Genomic DNA, 23,276 nt, shown 5'->3' on the forward strand with positions numbered 1-23,276 from the left:
CACAAACGATTGAGTATTTCTCATTTAATTAATTCAGTTCTTACTTCGCGAGAAGGCAAAAATACATAAAAACTCAAAATATCTATATTAAAAATTACGAAGTAAATCTCAAACGCTTATTTCCTCGAAAAAATTCAGAAAGAATTAAGCATGATTTAATTGGCAATAATAAATGAATGCGTTATCTTTGTTGTTGCGAAGCTAAGTTTCTCTAGATTGGCAACAAATCCACTAGTCTCCTGTTTCAAATGTAAACATCAATGGCCGCCATTAAAACAGGCTTAGCGGCAATTAAACAACTTTAAAATTGCTGATAATTCTAAAACTATTGCACACAGATTTACTAAAGGCTTAACCGGAAGATAACCTTAACCGGAAGATAAAAACAACATAATTCAATCATTTTTAAAGAAACAAATGTACAATTTACAAACCTAGAAGAGTAAAGAAACTGAGATCACTGAGCCGGGTAATAGAGTGGATATATATATATAAATGTATTTATATACGTTTGGTGCGGCCGATTGCAACCAAAATACGAGGTGCACATCTACATGTTATAGCAGTCCTATATACAAAATTTCAACGTTCTGAGGCTACCCGTTTTTGAGTTATGCGAGATACGTACGTACATACGTTCGTACAGATGCCACGAAAAATTCTCTTCAGAATTAATTTTAAAGCAGTTTTACAATTTTTTTGAAGGAAAATAGTATTTTATTCTGTCCTTACGTACAGATATCACGCAAAAACATCGTTAAATTGCATTTGATAGCGGTCAAAATTGATATTTTCGTTGAAATATGCTGCCTGAAACTTTTCGCGATTACAATACTTCCTTTTTACTTCGTACAAGGAAGTCAAAATTCGTTAAAGTTTTAAAAAATAAAAAATTGATAATAAAACAAATTCCAAATTTGGGCTCCAGATGTCCATATTCGGAGGAGGATTACGTCATTCAAAATTGGGTGGCTCTAGGTACCGTTATTTTATCACAGTGCGAGAAACAAACATACATTGATGCAGAATCTTCATTATATAATTTCTTTAAATATAATACAGGGCGACAATATTTGGTGGGAACAATTTGAAAAGGGAAACAACGCTTGTAGTGAATCCACGCAAAATGCCGAAACGAAATTAATAGTCCTTCTGGGAAAATTGGCTTTTTGGGAGTTAAAAAACGTAGAACTACGTGACTCTACGCGATTTTAAACTCATACTAGCTGTGCATCGAATGTTCCCCCACATTTCCCTCCAGACGGGTAGGCCTGCCAGATCGAAAGCTACGTTTCCGGTCTCATTATTTTATTTACGCACCTCACATTAGATAACTTCTGAGTATGGTCAGTGGGGACGAACTGAAAAAGTTTCAATATTTGCTGCACTTATTTCGCTTTGTGCTATTAATTTTCAAAAATTATACAAATTTGTAATCTGATAATTCTTTCTCAACTTCCCTGTATGGAATCTGTACCTGTAAGGAATTTCCTTACCGCATGTTTTACTTTACAACCCTATAGAGCAGGGATGGGCAAACTACGGCCCGCCGGAATGTTCTATCCTGCCCGGGGATAGAATTTTAATTTGCCTTTCCGAGGCAAATTAAAAGAAATATATATATTTATATACCCATTTCCTTTCTATTTATTTATTATTATTATTACTACTTATTATTATTATTTTTCTTCCTTTTTTTCAAATGGCTGATGATCTTTTTACTTTCTCTATTTTTGCTCCACAAAACATAAATCGACGGAAATAGCAAGCACAGACAATGTGTAAAGTGTTAAAAGCGGACGTTCTTTGTTAGTTATAGCTGTAGCTCGTTTGCGCCAATGAGCTTTATCTCTTTCTCAGGGAGCAGACATATGGGAATCCAAAGTAGGTAAATTAGACCTGACATGGGTCAAATTGCGCATTTTAAGCTCCAGCCAGCAGCTTTTCCTTTTGGTGCTAGTTCTAATATTATTGATTGCGTATGTAAAAATTGCGGACATATAGCATCATTGTGAATAGTGGAGAAATTATTAAAAGTATAGTTAGTGCTTGTAAAGTATTTCAAACCCAAAATGGCTACTGAAAACGTAAAGTTGATTCAGAGTGTCGTGCTTTTAATGATGAATGGACTTGAAAATGCTTTTTTTTTTACAGTTGTGAAAGATAAACCAGTGTGTCTCATCTGCAATGAAGTTGTAGCAATCTTCAAAGAATATAATATTTCCCGACATTTCACATCTAAGCGTAAGAATTCCAATTACGAAGCAATGTCCGAATATGAAAAAAAAACAAAAAAGTCTTTGTAAAAAATTATCAGGCCGACAAAATTTTTTCAAGAAGATAAACGGTATCCAAGAAGCAGCTACACATACAAGTTGCAGCATACAATATTGCTAAAAATAATAAAGCTCTCAATGATGGGGAGTTCGTTAAACAATGCATGCTCCAAGTTTGTGATGATTTATTTCCAGACAAGAAAAGTAATTTTGAGACTGTAAAATTATCTCGAGATATGGTGACTTCTAGAATCGAAGACTTGGATAAAAATTTTACATAACAATTTAGAGTCAAAGATTGGCCAGTTTAAATTTTGCTGCATAGCTATGGATGAAAGCACTGATATAAATGATACTGCTCAATTAGTATTATCAGGCCAGTCCATAAGTTCGTGCCTATTAAGAATATGCGTGGAATTCACTATGACGCATTTACTAAAACAATACAATTTTGAACCTGTTGAAACTTGTCATCGTTTGACTAACATTATTCACTTCATCATCAACTTTCGTAAATATCGAAAGCATTTTAGTACCTGTAGAAGATGAATATAGATAATCGGTACAAACGTGCTGGGCTACATTTTTTATTTGTGGTGAATCTGCCAGGTTTGCAGTTATAAAAATTAATAGTGTACATGGTGAGCACACTATTAGTGTAAGGACTGCCCATAAATAGTTTACAAAAATTAAAGTTGGAAAAAGCAGCATGGATGATGAACCCCGTTTCAGGACGTTTTGAACTGTTAGAACCAAATCAAGTTCATTCAGAAGTTTATAGTGAACAACTTTGCCATCTAAACTCAGAATGGATCAAAAAACACCCACGATTGGTGAATATCAAGAAAGTGTTGTTTCATCATGATACGGTATACGGCTCGAACAACGCTGCAAAAAATGAGAGAATTTAATTGGGAGCTTTCTCCACATCCTGCTTACTCCCCAGATATTGCCCCAAGTGATTTTCACTTATTTCATGCCTTACAAATGTTTTACTGGGAAAAAAATTAAATTCCAAACAGGATGTGCACAATGAACCTTCAAGTTTTTTTGCATCAAAACCAGAGTCTTTCTACAGCAATGGCATAAAAAAGTTGCTTGTAAGATGGCGAGACATTGTAGATAATGGAGGAAAAAACAATAATTGATTAAAACGTTAAATTGTGTTTCTTTATATTATTTAAAAATTTAACAAAAAATGCGCACGAATTTATGGACTGAACTTTGAAATTACCGAGGATCCTGGCGTGCATACGTTTTTTAAAGGGAACGACAACGGGATGCGATGTTTTTTGTGAATTTCAGGAAGGGCTCTGAACTTTGAAAGTGCCTATAACAAATATATGTAATATTACAACCGATGGAGCACCAAATCTGACTGGAAATATATCTGTATTTTTTGCACTCTTTAATCAAAACTGTCCCGAGAACAATGCTGTTTTTATACATTGTGTTATACATCAAGATACTCTGTGTAAATTTGCATTGAATATGAAACCGGTGCTTGATGCAGTCGTGAAGCTTGTAAATACCATTCAATTTCGTGAGCTTACTCAAAAGAAATTTCGAGATTTTCTTCAGTCCGTGCAATATGAAGCCTCTGATGTACTGTATTACACGAAAGTAAGGTGGCTTAGTGCAGGATGTGTTTTCGAGTGAATTTGGCAGTGTAAAGACGACATTGTGCAGTTCTTCCATCAGAAACAGTGTTCTTCGGAGCGCGAAAGGCTAGAAGATACAGAATGGCTTTCGGACTTTGCATTTTTCACAGATCTTCTTTGTCATATGAGCAACTTGAATATCAAGATGCAAGGTAAAAATCAGTTTATCGACGATATCTGGGCCCATCTGAAAGCTTTTAAACTAAAATTTAATCTGTTTGCTGGGCACCTAGCTAAGCATAACTTGTCGCATTTCCCGAAGTTAAATCCTCAGTAAATAAAGAGAAGCTTGATAATTATGAAGATGGCTTGAAAAAAAAAAAAAAAAAAAAAACTGCATTTTGAGTTCGAACTTAGCTTTCAAGATTTCAGTGCCATTCAAACAGAATTGGATATTTTTACCATGCCTTTCAACGTAAATTGTGAAGCAGTGAGGTCAGATTTGCAGCTTGAATTAATTGATTTGCATCCTAACAATCATTTGAAGCAATTGTTTCTAAATATGCCAAAGTTAGAGTTTTACAAATCATTATCGAAAGTAAATTTCCCAAATTTAATATCTCATGCCCAGAAAATCAGTGGTATGTTTGCTTCATCTTATATACGTGAACAAGTTTTTCAACTATGAACCTTAGAAAGAATTATTTCTGAAGTAGACTGACAGATGAGCATTTAGCCTCGTTCCTTAGAATCAGTACATCTCACTCAGTATTAGGAACTTTTAAAAATGAAGTCGCAATTTCATTCATCTCATTGACATATTTAAATTGTTATTCTTGTATATTGTTTTTAAAATTTTAGAAAAATTTTTCTTGGCCCTCCCAAACTTTTTTTTTCTCGATTTTTGGCCCGCGACCGAAAACGTTTGCCCATCCCTACTATAGAGTGTTATTTTAAAATTTTCCATAGACACTTTAAAATTTGTTTAATATAAAATAAATTTGTTTAATATAATATATTTGTTTAATATAAAAAATAAAGAATCAATTATTAATAAATAAAAAATAAGTATAAAAAGGCAATTAATAAAAAAGGTTAATAACCTTGCGAGGATTTATTTATTTTTATCTGACCGGTTAGTTTATATTAAGTAGCTTTACTGTTATTCTCCTTATCCGTTTCCCTGCCAGAATACTAATTTTTAAAAATATTTGTTAACAACAGAAAGAATTTTGTTCAATAAGACGCAAATAATTGAAGTGATTCCGCAAATTGTCAACTGATACGCTCTATGCGGGCTAACATAGCTTACAGTAGCAGTTCCCTTGCAATCAGGATTCTGCTGCAGTAAAGAGCTTGTATGGTTAAGAAACTTTACACTTTTCTGCCTTGTATGAACATAGTTGAATAAAGTTTATTTTATATGTCATCAGATCATACAATTTTGAACCTGTTGAAACTTGTCATCGTTTGACTAACATTATTCACTACATCATCAACTTTCGTTTAAATACCGTGTGGATCTGATAAAATATGTCGTATCGTGGTATTAAAAACCTAAAGTGTTTGAAGAATGCATTAGCAGATTTGTGAATTCATAAGAAGTGTCATTTCCGGCTTTGAAAAATATTAGTTCAACTTTGTTTTTTTCCGCTTCATTCAAGAAATATCTTTGAAGTATGTTTGGAGATTAATTTAATATAAATGAAGCAATTTGCAGTATAAGTTTTTATGATAGTCATCAAAACTATTATGATTAAGCATTTTTAAGTGATAAGAGATACAATTTATCCCATCCCCTTGATTTGCATAATTATGGAGGCAGAATTTTCATAATCAAACAAAACCAGACTTTGCCAGTTTCTCAGATAACTAAATAATTTAGTAAGGCTAATTTTTTTTAATTACAAAGTTAGAAAAAAAAATAGGTAAATTGTGCATTAGTTGCCCATTCCGATAGACTGCGTGAAAATGACATCACGTGGCTAATATTATAAACCTAAACATTTAACTCGACCAGTGTTAAAAACAGAAATGATCGCTGCATCTAGCCGGGCTTTTGGCGAAATATGAATGCAGTCTGAAGAATCAATTATTAATAAATAAAAAATAAGTATAAAAAGGCAATTAATAAAAAAGGTTAATAACCTTGCGAGGATTTATTTATTTTTATCTGACCGGTTAGTTTATATTAAGTAGCTTTACTGTTATTCTCCTTATCCGTTTCCCTGCCAGAATACTAATTTTTAGTTTGCGCGTATCCAAGTGAAGTAGAAAGAGATGGTATTTAAAGGAAGGTTTTAGATCTTTTAATTAGAAAGTGTTCTGCCTTTTGAAGGTTACCTTACAAGTTGTATTTCTCTGACCACAGTCTATCTTCGGCTTTGCGTTGCCAATAGGTCTTGTCACGCCGACATATGTTTGTGCCAACTTGCGCATTAATCAATTCTGCTTAGCCTTTAATTAACTCACAACTTAACTTAGTTTTAATTTGAATTCACTAGTTCTGACTTACGCCATATATGCTGGCTGTTTTTGTAAGCATATGAAGTAACTTATGTTAAATTATTGAGTTCTTAATAAAAGGGGTTTTTACATCCTTCTTAAGTTTTGTCTTAGCGATAAGTCGTTTACAGGTCTATTCAAGGATTTGCCACAAGTTACGCTTAGTTACAGTCACAATCCCTTCAACTGGAAGAATCGGCAGGAAAGACTGGCTCAGTGGTTCTCAACTGGGGAGAATTTCCCTGGATCCTCTACAGGGATTTTCTAATTTCCGTAGAAAAAAGGCTGTTAGCATTTTATTTGTCTGTTACGTATATTTAGTTTTATGAATTTAAGAATCTGTATTCAATTTTGGGCATTTATGAACATTTTCTGTACCTTTTTTATAAATAAAAAAATTAGCACACATATGCAACAAATGAATAAATAGATAAAAAAATGTGAAAGCTTTCAGATATTACATTACGCCTGAAGGGGCGTTTTTTTAACGTTTTGTGTCTTACCTTTGTTTATTAAATATCATGTTCTTCACATTTAAACCACAAAATTCAATTTAACAGCAATATCGCAAAATAATTTTAAAACGAATGTATCTTTAGAATTTCCGATACACAGTCTCGCGTGCTGGAGATAAAATGTTTTTTATGTGCAACATTTCCATTGCTCGCTTTGAAATCGTTGAATTTGTTAATCCAAAATTCGTTATGGTGTTACAAAATATGAAATTGATAATAAAACAAATTCTAAATTTTAAATTATGGCTTCCAGATGCCCATATTCAGTCAAAGATTACGTTATTCAAAACTGGATGGCTCCAGGTACCGTTGTTTCAGCACAATTCGAGAAATATACATATATTTATGCAGAGTCTTCATTATTTAATTTGTTTAAATATATCAGAGGGCGATAATATTTAGTGGCAACAATTTGAAAAGGGAAACGGATACTTAAAGTTTTCGACCAAAAATGCCAAACCGAAATTAATAGGTTAATAATTCTGGGGTAACGCCTTTTAGGCTAATAAAACCCAGTACACAGTTATTGCATAAAAAATCAAATTGGAAACATCTAAATACAATTATTTGCATAAATTTACAACAGTATGCTTCATAGTTATGATTTAGGAAAACTTACAAATTTATTCTGCAAGTGTTATAGCCTCATTATTAAGATATTTGATTTTTTCCAACATTCCAACCAAGCATTTTATACAAATAAATATTGCCGTTTATTCACGTTCGTATTGCTAACGTAAGATGCATATGTAGCTATTTTGGACCGTTCTCTCATTTATTGTTAGAAGACAGTAGTAATAAAAATATATGAAATTCTGAACGATTAGATAAAAATATAACTATTGCGTAAGAGAAAGGATATGCGTTTCTGTTCGTTATGTCATAAAGTAGTTATTAGAATATTTTTCTAACTTATTTTCAGCTATTTATGTATTTCGAATGATTAATGTTTTTCTTTGTTGAGCTGCTCTTTATAACTTATGCCACGCAAGGATCCATAGAATTATATCCTTTCCTGAAATCACGAACCTGTGACTGATTTTGAACTACCGCCGACCTTGTAAACGACGTGGATATGTCTCGGCGTCCTTGGAAATAAATTAAAAATGGCAACTAGAGAGATAACGTTAGAAATCATAACTATGAATAGCAGCCTATGTCTAATACTATAAGACACACAACTGTTATGAAGAATTCGTCGCGTTTCCTGTAATAAATGCTTTTTCGCATTCATTATAATCATTTTAATCTCAATTCAGATACACATAAAACCTGTCACTAAATTTTAGTCCACTTTAATATTAAAAAACTCTGAAAGAAAAGGTACGAAAGTAATAAAAGGAATTAAAACAAACAGTTTACATATGAGTAGAGGTTGCATCACCGAATGCAAATAGGCAGCCAAAATTAGCAAAAATCGCAATCCCGCAGTCACATCACAACACCTTAGAAATACAAGGAGGACCTACACGTCAATTCGCAAGTAGCGATAGTTCCGTGTAATCTGAGATAGCCAAAACGGAAAGTATGAGCCGAAGACCCCATTTGCAACTTGAAATATGTTGGAGGGCTATCGGGATGTTGCAAGCTGGTGCAAGACAATCCGCTTTTGCCAGAGAGCTGAATGTGTATCAAAGTATCATCAATAGTCTGTAGAATCGTTACCAAAGGGATCAAAACCTCTGTAGAAGACGTGGTTCTCCACATCCGATGATTACCACAACGGCAGATGATCGCTGCCTGTTGCTATGTGGAACATGCCGTAGATCACTAACAGCACGGCAGCTGGCGTCGCATCTCTCTGTTGGTGCAGGACGCCCAAATCTCGCCAAAGTGTGTAGCATCGACTGCCTGCTGCGTTTCCGCTCTGCACCGGTTCGCTCCTGCTTAAACGTGCTTAGTGCGGAGGCCTGATCGACTTAAGGAGACATTGAGGACAGAACCTTTCAACCTCATGTAGCATCGACTGCATGAAATACGCTGTAAGCCCTGTGGTTTGTGTTCCTTTGACTTCATCGCATTTCAAAGTGCGGTTGAATTGGGCCAGTGCACTCCTCAGTTGCATACCAAAGCAGTGGAGTCACGTAATCTTTACGGATGAGTCTGGATTTAACATCCAGAACGATTACCGAAGGGTAATACTATGGCGAGAACCAGGGATACGCTATCTGGCGCCACACATCGTCGAAAAGGGTCATTACAGATGAGGTATGGTATATTGAGATTACGGCAAAGCACACTAGGGCTATCTGCCTAAGAGGAGGGATGCCTTCGTGGAGGACTTTCTAAGGGAAACTGGCTCGTATACACGTTACACATGGGTAAAACCACGATAACGCTCATGCAGCCAGCCCGTTCGCGGGATTCGAACCTCGGACCGAACTACCAGTGTTCAGCGACTTTACCGCTCGGCCGCTGGTGGGCTATTGCAGATGAGGAGGCTTATTTGTATTGGCTGGAATAGCAACGAACGGCCACACCGATTTCTACGTGGTTCCCAGTGGTTACGAAACTCAAGAATCACATCTGTTCATTTATTAGCCCAAAGGATCTCAGAAGGGCTATTAATTTCGTTTTGGCATTTTGCTTCGATTCACTTTCTGCGTTGATTCGCTTTTCAAACTGTTGCCACCAAGTATTAAAGGCCTGTATTATATTTAAAGAAATTAATTAATGAAGAATCTACATAAATGCATGTACGTTTCTCGCATTGTTATAAAACAACGGTACCCAGAGCCATCCAATTTTGAATAACGTAATCCTCCACCGAATATGGGCATCTGGAAGACTTAATTTGGAACTTGTTTTATTGTCCATTTCAAATTTTGTCAGACATTAAAGAATTTTCGATTAACAAACTCAGCGATTTCAAAGCGTACAATGGCAACACTGTGCGGAAATATTGTTTTTTTGCCCAGCGCGCGAGACTGTGTATCGGAAAAAAGATATGCTCATTTAAAAATTATTTTGCGATATTGCTGTTAAATTGAGTTTTATGTTTAGGTGCGAAGAACTTGATATTTAATAAATAAAGGAAACACACAAACCTTTAAAACGCTCTAACCAGCAAGGCCGTATATCTATGGTGTGGAATATTTTTTGTGATATTTGTAACGACGTATATATACGTGCATATTATAATATGTCAAAAAATTAAGGCAGTATATTAAAAGTACACATATCCAGATATAAAATACCAGGAGAATTTTTACATTAAAAAGTTAAGGAAATAATTTATTCTCATAGTAGTTTTGGGAAATTTGTGCTTTCTTAGAGAAAACCGTGGCCTCTCAGAGGATTAATAAACGTCCTTTTGGGCATAATATAAAATCCGAAAGCTTTCAGATTTTTATTTATTTTTTTTTTAGATTTAGATTTTTTTTTTTACTTGTTTTATAAATTCAGCAGCAAAAAGTATAGAAATCGTTGATAAATACTAAAACTTTGTAGAAATTGTGCCTAAGTTGTAGCAAATCCTTGAATAGACGTGTGACTTGTCGCTATGTCTAAGATAAAACAGAACGTAAGAAGGATGCAAAAGACCCTTTTAATTCAGAACTAAAAATAATTTGACAGAAAGCACACTTCTTGTGCTTACAAAACAGCCAGTATTCATAGCGTGACTCATAAGTAATGAATTTAAATTACAGTTAAGTTAATCTTAAGTTAGCCAAAGGCTACACAGAAGTAAATACCGCGCAAGTTGGCTCAATTCGATACCGGCGTGACAAGCACTATTGGCAAGAATAAAACAACGCCACAAACAGACTACTGTAGAGGAATTGCAACTATTAACGTAGCCTTCAGCAAGCGGAACACGCTGTGATTATAATTTAAAACTTCCCTTTAAGTACAGTCTTTTTTTTATCTCATTTGAATACACGCGGACTGAAATTTAGCATTCTAGGAGGAAAACGGAAAGGAAGAATGAGAAAAAATGTACTGAACATAAAAAATTACTGGCTAGATAAAAATAAATAAATCCTTAAAACTTGCTTAAAAGAGGTTTTTTTTTTTTTTTTTTTTTTTTTTTTTTTTTTTTTTTCATTTATAAATTAAACTGAATACTTAACTGCTAACATAAAGGCTGTCCGCATTCCATCCTGAAATTATAAATTTTCTCAAAGCTGGAATTTTTCCATGGTTGGAAACACTTTGCTTTAAGCTAACTTACTAACACTTATGGTTTCTTGGAGGACTGTTGATGTGATCTAGATTTTCTCTACTAATCTGGATGTTTTGCATACTCATATCGATGCTGATTGGAAAACTTTGTAGAGCTGTTAGATTTTTCTGAATAAACGACGGGAAACATCAGCTATACTTTAGGTGCAATTAAAACTCCAAAAACTCCGGTTACTAATTGGATATACACCAGTTACGTCGAAAGAGTACGCACGAGGAAAGGCGAAATTTCATTATAACTTAATCATGTTGTTCAACGTAAGTCGTACAAAATAAAAACGTGTGCTTCCGCTCGGGATGCACACAATTCCTTGTTGAATGAAACTGCTGTTTTTTTTTCAATCACAAATTGTTATTTTGTGTTTCTTGTTAATTTCTAAGGAACCTATAATTGTTCTAATCCTACGGATTTTCTCTCACGTTTTGCGATTCATTTATTGAAGAGTGTATTTAAGTGTCAAATGTTAAATCGGATTTTAATTCAAGATCTTTACTTGATGTGATGGAAAGGAAATTTTTAATTCGCGATTCTCCCACCCATGCGTGAAACTAATTTTTTGTTTCTTCCATGTACAATGTACAATCCCCTTGTACCTCTACCTCTCTTGACGCACAATTCTTTCGGAAGCCTATATCGGATACAAACTAGCTACTTGCATTAATATACTTATAATTATGAATGCCAATAAATCTATATAAATAAATTTTTAATATTTCAGATGTCGTACTTTACTGCATTCTTTCCCTTTTTTGGCCTTATCGCCCTCCTCATCATCGCATGTCTGGAAGAAGGATCTTGGGAAGGCATTAAATTTTTCTTCAAGCCTGACCTGGAGAAACTTAAAGATATAAACGTAAGTGCAGTGTGGCATTTAATTTACATATTTCTAATTAGTACTTGAAATATTGATTTAGAAACCAAGTATAAGTTTCGATTAGATAACATTTTCTAAATTTTTACAGGTTTGGTATAAAGCCACGGAACAATCGTTTTTCTCTTTGACTGTTGCATATGGGAACATTGTAATGATAGCTAGTTACAATAAGTTCCATAACAACGTTTACAGGTACGTAGAACATTCTAAAATCGCTGCAAATTACAAGGGCAATTCGGAAACAAACTTCCGTTTCGCTGTAAAGAAAAAACCCACATATACATTCAAGTAGTTGTCATTGCGTTTTACCAACTTTCAATCATAAATAACAAATCATAAATAACTTACCAATATAAATCTCCGCCGCCTGCGACTTCAGCCAACTTATCACAGAGGTTTGAAGTTCCTTATCATCACCGAAGTGCTGTGCCTTAGGCTACTTCATTGTAGGAAACAAATGGTAAACAGAAGGAGCCACTCCTGGCTGTAGGAGGGATATTGAAATACCTTCCATTTGAATTGAGGCAAAAAAATTTGTGTTTGTGTTCTCTTAGCATTGTGAGAGTGAGCTTTATCATGCAGCAATACAACCTCAGATATCAGCAAGCCGCGATGTTTGTTCTGGATGGAATGTCCGCGATGTTTGTTCTGAAGTGTTACAGTACACTTCAGAATTAATTGTCGTACGAATGAATTTGACAATAAAAATTCCATTAGCATTTCAAAACACGGTGACCATCTTCACTCGCGCATTACACCTTCACTCATAATGTTTGGGCTGTATACAACACACAATTCAACCAAGACCACACTGAATGCCTACCACAAACAGTTCTTTTGTTTCATGAAATTATATTACTCCTCTTACCTTTCACCACAGTCAAAGTAACAATCCTAGTTGCTTAATCTATTGACAAAAGAAATCTTTGTTTTTTGATGATTAAAAATGATGTTTCAATTTTAATTATACTCTAATTTAAATATTTAGCTCTTCAATTTTTGTACGACCTCTAAGCGTGATTTCAAACTTCAAAATTAAATATCTGGGTCAATGCCTATCACATAAGGAACAAGCATTTTGCATAGTATTTTCTATAACCAGTCCAAATTTCTAGTAACTGTTATTACTGAGCCTATAACTACTGGGACTGGGACTGGACGGAAAATAATTTAAATTTTATGATTTTAAGAAAGCGATTTTTGAAATTTAAAATATAATTGCATAATATTTCCTTTATTTAAAGCATTTTTATAATTGAAAGCATAAATCTGCGACCAGGGAGTGGGAAGATATAGACCGTATGAAGAATTTCGTTGACAAAATGTATACTTGGTGGAAAAATAATTTTGTTCTGTGAACTTCATATGAATAGTTACTTCTTTAAATTCATTATTAGTGTAGTGGTATTGGTTATAGTTTCAAAAAGGCAAATAGTGAATATTTATAAATGAAAGAGGACCATGTAATCAGATGATGTTCAAAATAGTGTTCAAATGAAGCAAGAATTTCTACATACCGTGATAGTAATGAAAATAGAACAGTTATTGATGAAGAATGTGTGGATAATTTACCATAAGACTTTCAAGTCCATTAATTCAAAAGCCTACTGATAAAAATTAGAGTTAGTAAAGTATAAATTAGGAGAAAAAAGTTCTAGAGCAAATGTTACAAGCGTATTTTAAAAGAAAATGCACTGTTTTACTAAACTCTCTCAGTAGCAACCTCGTTTTGTAATGAGTTTTATCAGATTAGATGTAGAAAAAATTAAACACAGCAACAGAGTTGCACAATTTAACATGTAACGGTTTCTGTTGCCCCCAAATCTCTCTTTTCTGTATTTAAGCGTTCTGTATTCATATAAAGAGTTGATTAGACTAGGGGTAAAACGAAACAACTAAAAATGGTACTTTATTGGAAACCCACAACAATTTTTAATGAAAAATTACGTTAAAATAAAATCCCGAACTAAGAGTTTTAGTATTAAAGACATTTGTATTAATGGTATTTGATTTTGCTAAAATTGATAAACCAGAAGTAGTACCTTACTTGAAACTCTGAATGGACTTTCGTAAAAAAATATATTTGGAGATAATCCAAAACATCTCAAATTTGATATTTAAAGTAGGTATGTAGTTGAGATTCCATTTATAAGCATTAAATGTATTCTTGGAATTAAAGCCACCTGCGCTTGTGATTGGTTTGCCTGCAATCTACCAAAAATTCTCCATCTCCATTTGTGGATTTTTGACCATTCGTTTGTGGCTGCTCATTTTAGCTGACAACTTATAAAATTTAGCCAACTCTTGCGAGAAACACGGCGAATATAGTGAAGGCACAAATCGTCGAAAACTCCTCGTGCTCACAATCACAGTTCCAAAATTACACTGTGTACAGTTATGTATTCGACTTTGAATATTCTGCGGAATATTTAGTACCTCTGATGTAGTACCTTTCTAAAAATAGACATAATTTGGAAATTCTCTTAAATTTGCATTCGAATGTAAAAGGAAATGAATGGCAATACGTAGCACTCTGACGGGAGTTCTAAAGATCTGCCGCTTTAAAAAAATTTTGTGATTGTTAAGTCGCTGATTTACGAATTTTAAACAGCATTTGACCAGAGGATGCGATATTTTCAGCCCGAAGCACGAGACCGTATGTGTACATGAGCACGTAAAGTTAGCATTGTCCATTTAAAAAATAAAAAAAAAAACGAGTTGTGTTTATAATTAACATTGACCCATAAAGATTATAAACAAATTAGAATTTAGTTACAAACGATTAACCGAAAATACGGTTGATCATAGTTTACTGTAAGGTCACTGCAATTCCAAATCTTAATATGGGACTGGAAGGGATGGTCCATATCATACTTTTATTTTGATCCTTATATTGTAGTATTCTAAACAATTTACAAGGACTTTCTAAACAAAAAATATTAAAATTTTTTATAATTAATTGCCTGTGAAATCCTTATTAGGTAATAAAATATTAATGCAAATAATTCGTAATATTGTTCTTTAATAAATTTTCCTCTTTTGAAGGGATGCAATGATTATCAGCGTTTTGGACACATTTGTCAACATATTAGCTGGATGCGTGAGCTTCGCCGTTCTGGGATCGTTGTCTCATAAATACGCCAAGGACATCAGGGAAGTGGTTAACCATGAAGGTAAAAATTTATTTTCCTTACATAATTTTTGTACAGTAGCGACGCTTAATGTGATCGCGTTTGTCCAAGGTTATTTTGGTAACATGAACCGAATGTTGACATTAAACGATGTGGGAAAAAATTTCCTTCAAAAGAGCAGTGGAATTTAACAAATTTAATGTAAATATAATCAGAAGCATATAAATAGGTGCTTTCACAGAATTTTAATTAGGAAAAAGACAAAAACGTGTTTATGAACTGTTCACAATGTGCAGATGAAAAGATTGATTTATGAACGTTCATAATGTTTCTGGAAGATATTTGGCCGATACTGTAAACCTAAGCTTAATAGATGGAAAGCAGTTCTGCTTAAAAAAGGACTTGCCAATGTAAAATTGAAAATTAAGTGAAAATCTTAGTAAATGTTTTCATTGATTCTTTTTTTTTTTTTTTTTTTTTTTTTCTCGGTAGTAAGGAAGATGTGGAAAAATTTCTGCAACATGTTTTTTTGTTCCTGAAGAAGAGGGACCTAGGTCTGCTTGTCCTCGGAATCGATAGAGGTATTCAATGGTCTACCCAAACTAAGGATTTTTTGTTGTTCAATTTTAAATGTTCTATTAAAATTCAAACCACTCTGTTTGGTGGCTTAAACTCCTTACTTGGAGACATTTCTTTGTCATTTGCCAATTTTTATAACCTATTTTGACTTTATTTGGCTACTTTATCACTAGCTAAAAAATTATTCTGTAATAGTTTGATCTTATTAACCGAATTGTTGATCACAATAAGCGAAGTATTCCCCATACAACACGGGAGGGTCTTCGACAGATCGATAACAATATCGCATTGCCTAACACTAATCGCGATCACATTAAGCAAAATCTACAGTAGTGTGTTGAGGCTATTACTTTTAACTCACTGGTTTTAATTCACTTGAGTAATTTTTTTGATTTATTAGCCAAATCTGAAAACGTTTTATGTTATAGAACAACTGTTGCCATAATTTAGAACTACAATTATGCATAATTGTGAAAAAGAATAAGATGTAGTCTTTACAACAAAACTGAAATTAATCACCATCGAAATTTGTGTACTCACGTCGCAAGTGTTTCTAACCTATTCACACCGAGATTAGTCATAGCAGTTGCATTGTTTTAAAACAAGGGATTAAGCACGTTCTACAGATTGTTTCAAAGAGTGCTTCTTTAGCAGAATACATGCAAAATTTCGAAGAAAAATAGTATAAACGGAATCATACAATAGGTAAATAATTCGATTTAAGAATGAAAACTAATGTGACATATACACTTGCCTTTCAGCGCCTCGCTCTGTCAATGAAATTCGTGATCATTTTCCCACGCATCTGCCTACCCAAAGGTGGCTTATTACACATTCAGTTTCCTCTTTAAGTTATTTTCGTATTTTTCCTCTTAGAGTTCGGATATTTTTGGCACTTGCAAAAAAAATGTCGTGCAAAATAGTAATGTTTCCAACAGACAGATTGGATCGAGCAGCCTGGTGATTTAATGTTTGCTGTCAAATCTGTATTTTCAAAATTCTTTTAATCAATCTACGAATGTTGTTTCATTAGGTTCTCGTTCCCGTCTAGCGCTTTCACGAAGCATTTTAATACTTGCACGTAACACTTGTCATTCTTGGAATGAATTTTTATGATCAAAACTCGTTGTCTCATTCGTAGCGTTCCATGTCGACTAAGTTGTAACGAAGCTGTGATCATAGGCGTAGCTAGGGTTTTCAGCGCATGAGGTCAACAGAAAATGTTGCGTCCCCTTCTGTTTGCCTTAATAGCCCTAAAAGCGTCCTCCGACTTATATTCCTCTTTGTCCTCCCTAGTTACGCTATCGGCTGTGAAATATTTTTTTGAATGGCCGAGCGCTTTATTTAATAGCCAATAGCCTTGCGCCACTACAAGGACCGGAAGTGGTGGCTATTTCGTTATGGAAAGACCTAAAAGGTGGCCACCGTTGCCTCCTGTGAAGAGACGGGCAGTTGTAATCCTGCTTTCTCCGGGATTCGAAATCGGACCTATCGCTACGGCAGTCAGGATCATAGAATGGTCTACACAACATCATAAACTTTAGACTATGGAACTATCAACTGCCTGAACTGATGTGACTGGCCTACTCTGCGCATAACTGAAATAATAGTACGGACACAAATCATTAGGTGTGTAACCGATAAGAGCATGAATTTATGACGTATCGAAATCACATCACAAAAGACGAAACGCACTACTGCTAAAGAAACTGAATAAAAAAAAAACCATTTAACAGATACAAGTTAAACTGATCCAAGAGGTTGATCTGGCATTACCAAAGCACTCAGCAAACAATAATACAAACATATAAAAAAACACATGCATTAAGGCCATCACATCACGAGAGACGAAATGGGTGGGAAGAATGTGCAATGTAAACAAGCTAATACTAGGTAATGATAGCCGCTAGCTGAAATGCATGCTTGACAACGGCGAGGCGAGCTGGTAATAATGCCGTTGATCGCTTGTTATAGCATTATTGCCCATTCCTCTAGTAAAACATGTCGGAGCTCGTGGAGCGTGCCTAGTGGCACAATGCAAACTACTTTACGTAGTCCCACCATGTCTCTAACATGCTGTATGTTATTCGGGTTCGGTGATCCATCAGGCCACGGCTGATGTGGAATGGTTTCATTCTCCGGATAACTCCGAACCACTTGAGCTCTATGCGGGCGGGCGTTATCCTCCATAAGTATCAAGTGAGTATCCATTGCAGCGATATAAGGATACACAAGTGGATATAAAATTTCGTCTTATTTGAAGAAATATTTATGAAAAATAATGCCAACGAATAATATTTCATACTAACAAAATTATATTAAAAAATAAATATTCTATATATTGTGTTTATTAATATGTATCTATCATGTCCTATAACTTACTATTTTATCGGCTGGTTCTTAACTCTCTTGACTTCAATCACCCTGACGTTAATTGCAACAGCTCATTTTACTCACCTATTGTAATTCTGAAAAATTCTATTCCATCTCCTAAGTGCAGCTATATTGCCAGTACCCTTTTCTATTATAATTACTTAATCTATACCCTTACATGTATTTCACCGAATGCTTCGGACTGCCTTATATTTTTCATGTATTAAAAAACTCTCTTACAGCAATTCATGTCACCAGCTCAAACAACTTACCAGATGCTTTGACATTTTGACCCTTTCGACTGGTTTCACTCATAGTTAACGTTTGGTTTAATTATTAGCTTTTTTCCTAACTTCAATATAAAATGATTGCTTAGATTTTTTTTAACTTTATGTTGTACAAAATTAAAAAAATACCCAAATTGTTCGATAAGAGGTAGGGCCTTCGGCCCAGGTACCCTTGTGCTAACACCTTCTATCGTGAAACCTTGTAAAATTTCGTCGCGATATCGGTCAGTTATGAGAAAACCACCAGGATTAGTGCGCCGTTCGTTGCTATTTCAGCCAATCCTTTGCAATTCCTCCTTTGTAATAATCTTTTTGAACTATGTTTGACGCTCGATACCTCGACCTTGTTAGTATTTGCGATAGCGAGTTTGGCACCCCATAGCATGTCCCGAAGGGCAGTGACATTGCTAGTCGTTCTGGATGTTAAATCGATACTTATGTGTAAAGAATATGTGGCCCCACTGCTGTGGTATCCAAATGCGATTTTTACGGTCCCATTCTACCGCGCTGTGACATGCGTTGGGGACAAAGTAACACAAACCACAGGTCGTTGGGCGTGCAGTCCACCTTCATGTAGTCATCGTGACATAGTTTGGCATGATATGGGCCGTCTTGCAGCAGTAGAGAAATGCGACGCTATCTGTCGTGCTGTTTGTGATCTACAGGATCTTGCACATAGCAACAGGAAGAGATTATCTGGCTTTTGGGGTAATCCTGCGGTGGCCAGACCCATGTCTTCTAAGGAGATTTTGATCCGATAGCCTTCCAACGCTATTTAATCATGAAAATGATGTCTTTGGCTCATGCTTTCCGATTTGCTCTCTTGGATTACATGGAACTATCACTGCTCGCGAACTGACGCATAGGTGCGGCATGTCCCTTTCTAGGGCGCTATGGTGTGACTGCAGGATTGCATTTTATGCGAATTTTGATTGCCTATTTGCATTCGGCGATGAAATCGCTACCTCATATGTAAATTGTATGTTTTAATTTCCCTTTTTACATTCGTACCTTTCCTCTTTGCATTTGTTGCTTATTTTTGGAGCTCGAATGTATACATATATATATATATCTTATATATAAGCGGCTTAAGTGTTTGTCGTCTATAGTTTATTGGTTGCTTGCGTAACTGCAAATTGTTTTATTACCCATGCAGTGCAGCGCGTGACGAATATTATGATAAAGTTAAGCCGGAAAATTAAAAATACCAGACCACGTGCATTTAACATTTAATAAATAAATTTAACATCTATATATAATAAAATTCGGAAATATGCAACAGGCAACGATGAAAAAACAAATAAATTTAAATAAATAAATATCTTTATTATATGCCGCTTAAGTGTCTGTTTGTCGCCGATAGTTTATGGGTTGCTTGCATACCTGCCAATGGGGCGAAATTGCCATGGCACAGGGTTGCCGTTGCAATTGAGGTGTAGACAATTTCCTGTAAAACTTACCTTTACTATGACCATCCATAAGTTACAGGGCCAAACGGTTAAGCGTGTTGGCATTTTTTTACCTGAGCATGCATTTGGACACGGTCAACTTGATGTTACCTGTTCAAGAGTTCGTGAAAGAACGGGCGTAAAATTAAAAATAATGGATGGTCCTCTCCAAGGCGAGCTTAAAAATGATGGAAAGATCTACACAAGAAATGTTGTGTTCAAAGAGATCTTTGACATGTGAATTAACATTTTATTATTTAAATCACCTTTATTTATTGAGCTAGTGGTGGCTCTTAAGAAATGTACCGGCCAGTGGTTTCCTTCATTGCACTCTACTTTAAGCAATTAAGCAAGTAGAAGGGGGAAACCCCGTGGGACAGTAAGCAAAGGGGCGTCCTCGCCGCCTGCCCTAGGTAATTCAGTTTGAATTAGCAGACACCTTGCACAAATAATTTTAATTACAATTTATAATATCTAGAACAGCGGTCATTTCGTATGACCACCGGACTTTCTAGTATATATATATATATATATATATATATATATAAATAACCTGAAAATGAATTTTTTTAAATATTCTTTCTGGTAGGCAGAGTTCAGCAACTGCTGCTAAATAATTACTATGACATCAATTACAAAGAATTACAATTAAAAGGCTACATCATTTATAGTTATATTATTAATTACAGCTCCTTTTTCCATTGTTAGCCAAAGATTGAAAATAGTAAACACAATGACTACTTTACTACGATGAGAAATTGTTATATTAACATACGACAATTATGAAAAACTAGTTAAATTGTACACCATTTGTTTCTCGCAGATGCGCAAATCGTTACCCGTTTGTTCTCGCCAATGAAAAAAAAATCTGATGTGTACACCACATGACCTCCTTATACGGAATATTAAATTATACGCATTTTTTCTTGCATTTCATTTAAACTTATTGGATTGAATTAAATCTTCTTCGCCGACAGCGCATAAACCACAATAGAATAAATGCATTCTTTTTAAAATTCACTCTAGCATTTGATTACCATAGCGACACTCTGGCGCTAGATTCACTTAACAGTATTATATTTCATTCATATTATAACTCATAATGCACAAAATTTATATCATTTAAAGAATAGAATTATCTAATCGTTGCCACATGTTCTATTCAAATACTATAATAAAGCTAGAATGATGTATAAAAGAAATTAAGCAAACAAAACAAAAAAGAAACAGTTTTTCACAGACGACTGAGTATTTCTCATTTAATTAACTCAGTTCTCACTTCGCGAGAAGGCAAAAATACGTAAATACTCAAAATATCTATATTAAAAATTACGAAGTAAATCTTAAACACTTATTTCCTCGAAAAAATTCCAGAAAGAATTAAGCATGATTTAATTGGCAGTAATAAATGAAAGCGTTATCTTTGTTGTTGTGAAGCTAAGTTTCTCTAGATTGGCAACAAATCCACTAGTCTCCTGTTTTAAATGTAAGCATCAATGGCCGCCATTAAAAAAAGGCTTAGCGGTACTTAGACAACTTTAAAATTGTTGATAATTCTAAAAATATTCCATACAGATTTACTAAAGGCATAAAAACCTTAACCGGAAAATAAAAACAACATAATACATAATTTTTAAAGCAAAAAATGTACAATTTACAAACATATAAGAGTAAAGAAATTGAGATCACTGAGCCGGGTAACGGAGTGGATATATATATAAATATATTTATATAGGTTTGGTGCGGCCCAACCAAAATACGAGGTGCATATCTACATGTTATAGCAGTCCTATATACAAAATTTCAACGTTCTGAGGCTACTCGTTTTTGAGTTATGCGAGATACGTACGCACGTACGTACATACGTTCGTACAGACGCCACGAAAAATTCTCTTCAGAATTAATTTTAAAGCAGTTATATAATTTTTTTGGAGGAAACGAGTCTTTTATTCTGTCCTTACGTACAGATATCATGCAAAAACATTGTTAAATTGCATTCAATAGCGGTCAAAATGGATATTTTCGTTGAAATATGCTGCCTGAAACTTTTCGCGATTACAATACTTCCTTTTTACTTCGTACAAGGAAGTAAAAAAAGTCAAAACCCAGCTTCTCACCAGAGCCGCTACTTACAGTGTCTCACAAAAATGATGGGACACTTGTGTTTTACAAAAGGAAACTGTAGTAAAATAAATTTAAAAAACATGTAAAAATTTTTTGTGGGTGTGTTTCATACTTAAATTTAGTAACAAGTATTACTTAACATACATTTTCTCAAAATATTAAAATATTAATTTAATAGAAATACAATTGTTTAGAACGGAGCAAAAAATGGTTCACATAAGTGATGGGACACTTACTTTTCCATCAAATATTTATCCAAAACTAATTTTCGACTAATTTTTTTGTGATTTCTGGAGTGATTTTACCCCATTCTTCTTGAAGCACCGATTTTAATTGTTGTTTTGAAGAAATGGTGTGTTTGCGAATTCTTGATTCCAATTCTTGGCAAATATTCTGTATGGAATTTAAGTCTGGAGACTGTGGTGGTGTTTTTATTATTTCAGGACAGTTATACAGCATATTCTAGAAAGCAGCAGCCAGAGTCTAATGTTCAAAGCAGTGTGCGTGGGGTCATTGTCCTGGTAGAATTTAAAATCGTTATGAAGGTTCAATTTTCGCGCTGAACATTTTCAATTTTGATTTAAAATGTCAATATACTTGTACTGATCCATTATACTGTCAATAAAAACAAGAGTACCAACTCCAGCGGATGAAATACACCCCCATACAACAACTCCTCCTCCACCATGTTTTAATGTTGGCGCCTAGTTCTGTTTTCGAAATTCTTCCTTGGGTTTTCTCCACACCAAGATTCTACTGTTAGAATCAAATATATTAAATTTACTCTCATCAGCAAATATAACTTCATTCCAGTAATCAGAATTCTTATTTATGTTGGATTTTGCGAAAGCCAGTCTGAGTTTTCTATTCTTTTCACTCACGAAGAATTTTTTCCTGGCTGCTCTACCGTAATATCCAGCAGATCGAATTCTAATAGTCTCAGGTTTAACAATTACTCCATATAATGCTTGTAAATCAGGCAGCAACTTTAGAAGCACTCATTCTTGGAATTTTTTTAATATTTCGAACGATAATTCGCTTTATTCCATTGGATAGCTTTGATGATCGGCCAGGTCTTCTTTTATCCTGAATCATATGATTCTTTTTATATCGTTTAATGATATTGTAAACTGTTGAATGACTCAAGTTAACTGTTTCAGGAGTTTTTCTAACAGATTTTCCACGTTCCATATGCAAATTAATAACTAATTTTCGAATTTCAGGCAAAGTTTCTTTTCGTTTAGCATTCATGGCTGCACAGAGCTAAAAATCACAAAAATTCCAAAACAAACTGGAGAGAAATACTGCAGACGACTTTATACATTATTGCTAATTGCTTTTGAGTAAAAATAAAAACCCCCAAAAATATTTTTATTG

General features: G+C 34.4%; 1 protein-coding gene across 3 annotated transcripts in view; it reads left to right on the plus strand.

Moving 5' to 3' along the window:
- Positions 1-23,276, plus strand: part of LOC118202686 (sodium-dependent nutrient amino acid transporter 1-like) — a 166,262-nt gene that overhangs the window by 104,127 nt on the left and 38,859 nt on the right. For all 3 annotated transcript variants that reach the window (XM_035374862.2, XM_035374864.2, XM_035374863.2), the window contains 3 exons: positions 11,802-11,936; positions 12,046-12,149; positions 15,003-15,130. In XM_035374862.2, the coding sequence (XP_035230753.1) occupies positions 11,802-11,936; positions 12,046-12,149; positions 15,003-15,130 (367 nt within the window). The remainder of the gene's footprint in view (positions 1-11,801; positions 11,937-12,045; positions 12,150-15,002; positions 15,131-23,276) is intronic.

The sequence above is a fragment of the Stegodyphus dumicola genome, chromosome 3, assembly GCF_044657685.1.
Source record: "Stegodyphus dumicola isolate Sdum_Otavi_A_Nest chromosome 3, ASM4465768v1".
NCBI lineage: Eukaryota > Metazoa > Arthropoda > Arachnida > Araneae > Eresidae > Stegodyphus > Stegodyphus dumicola.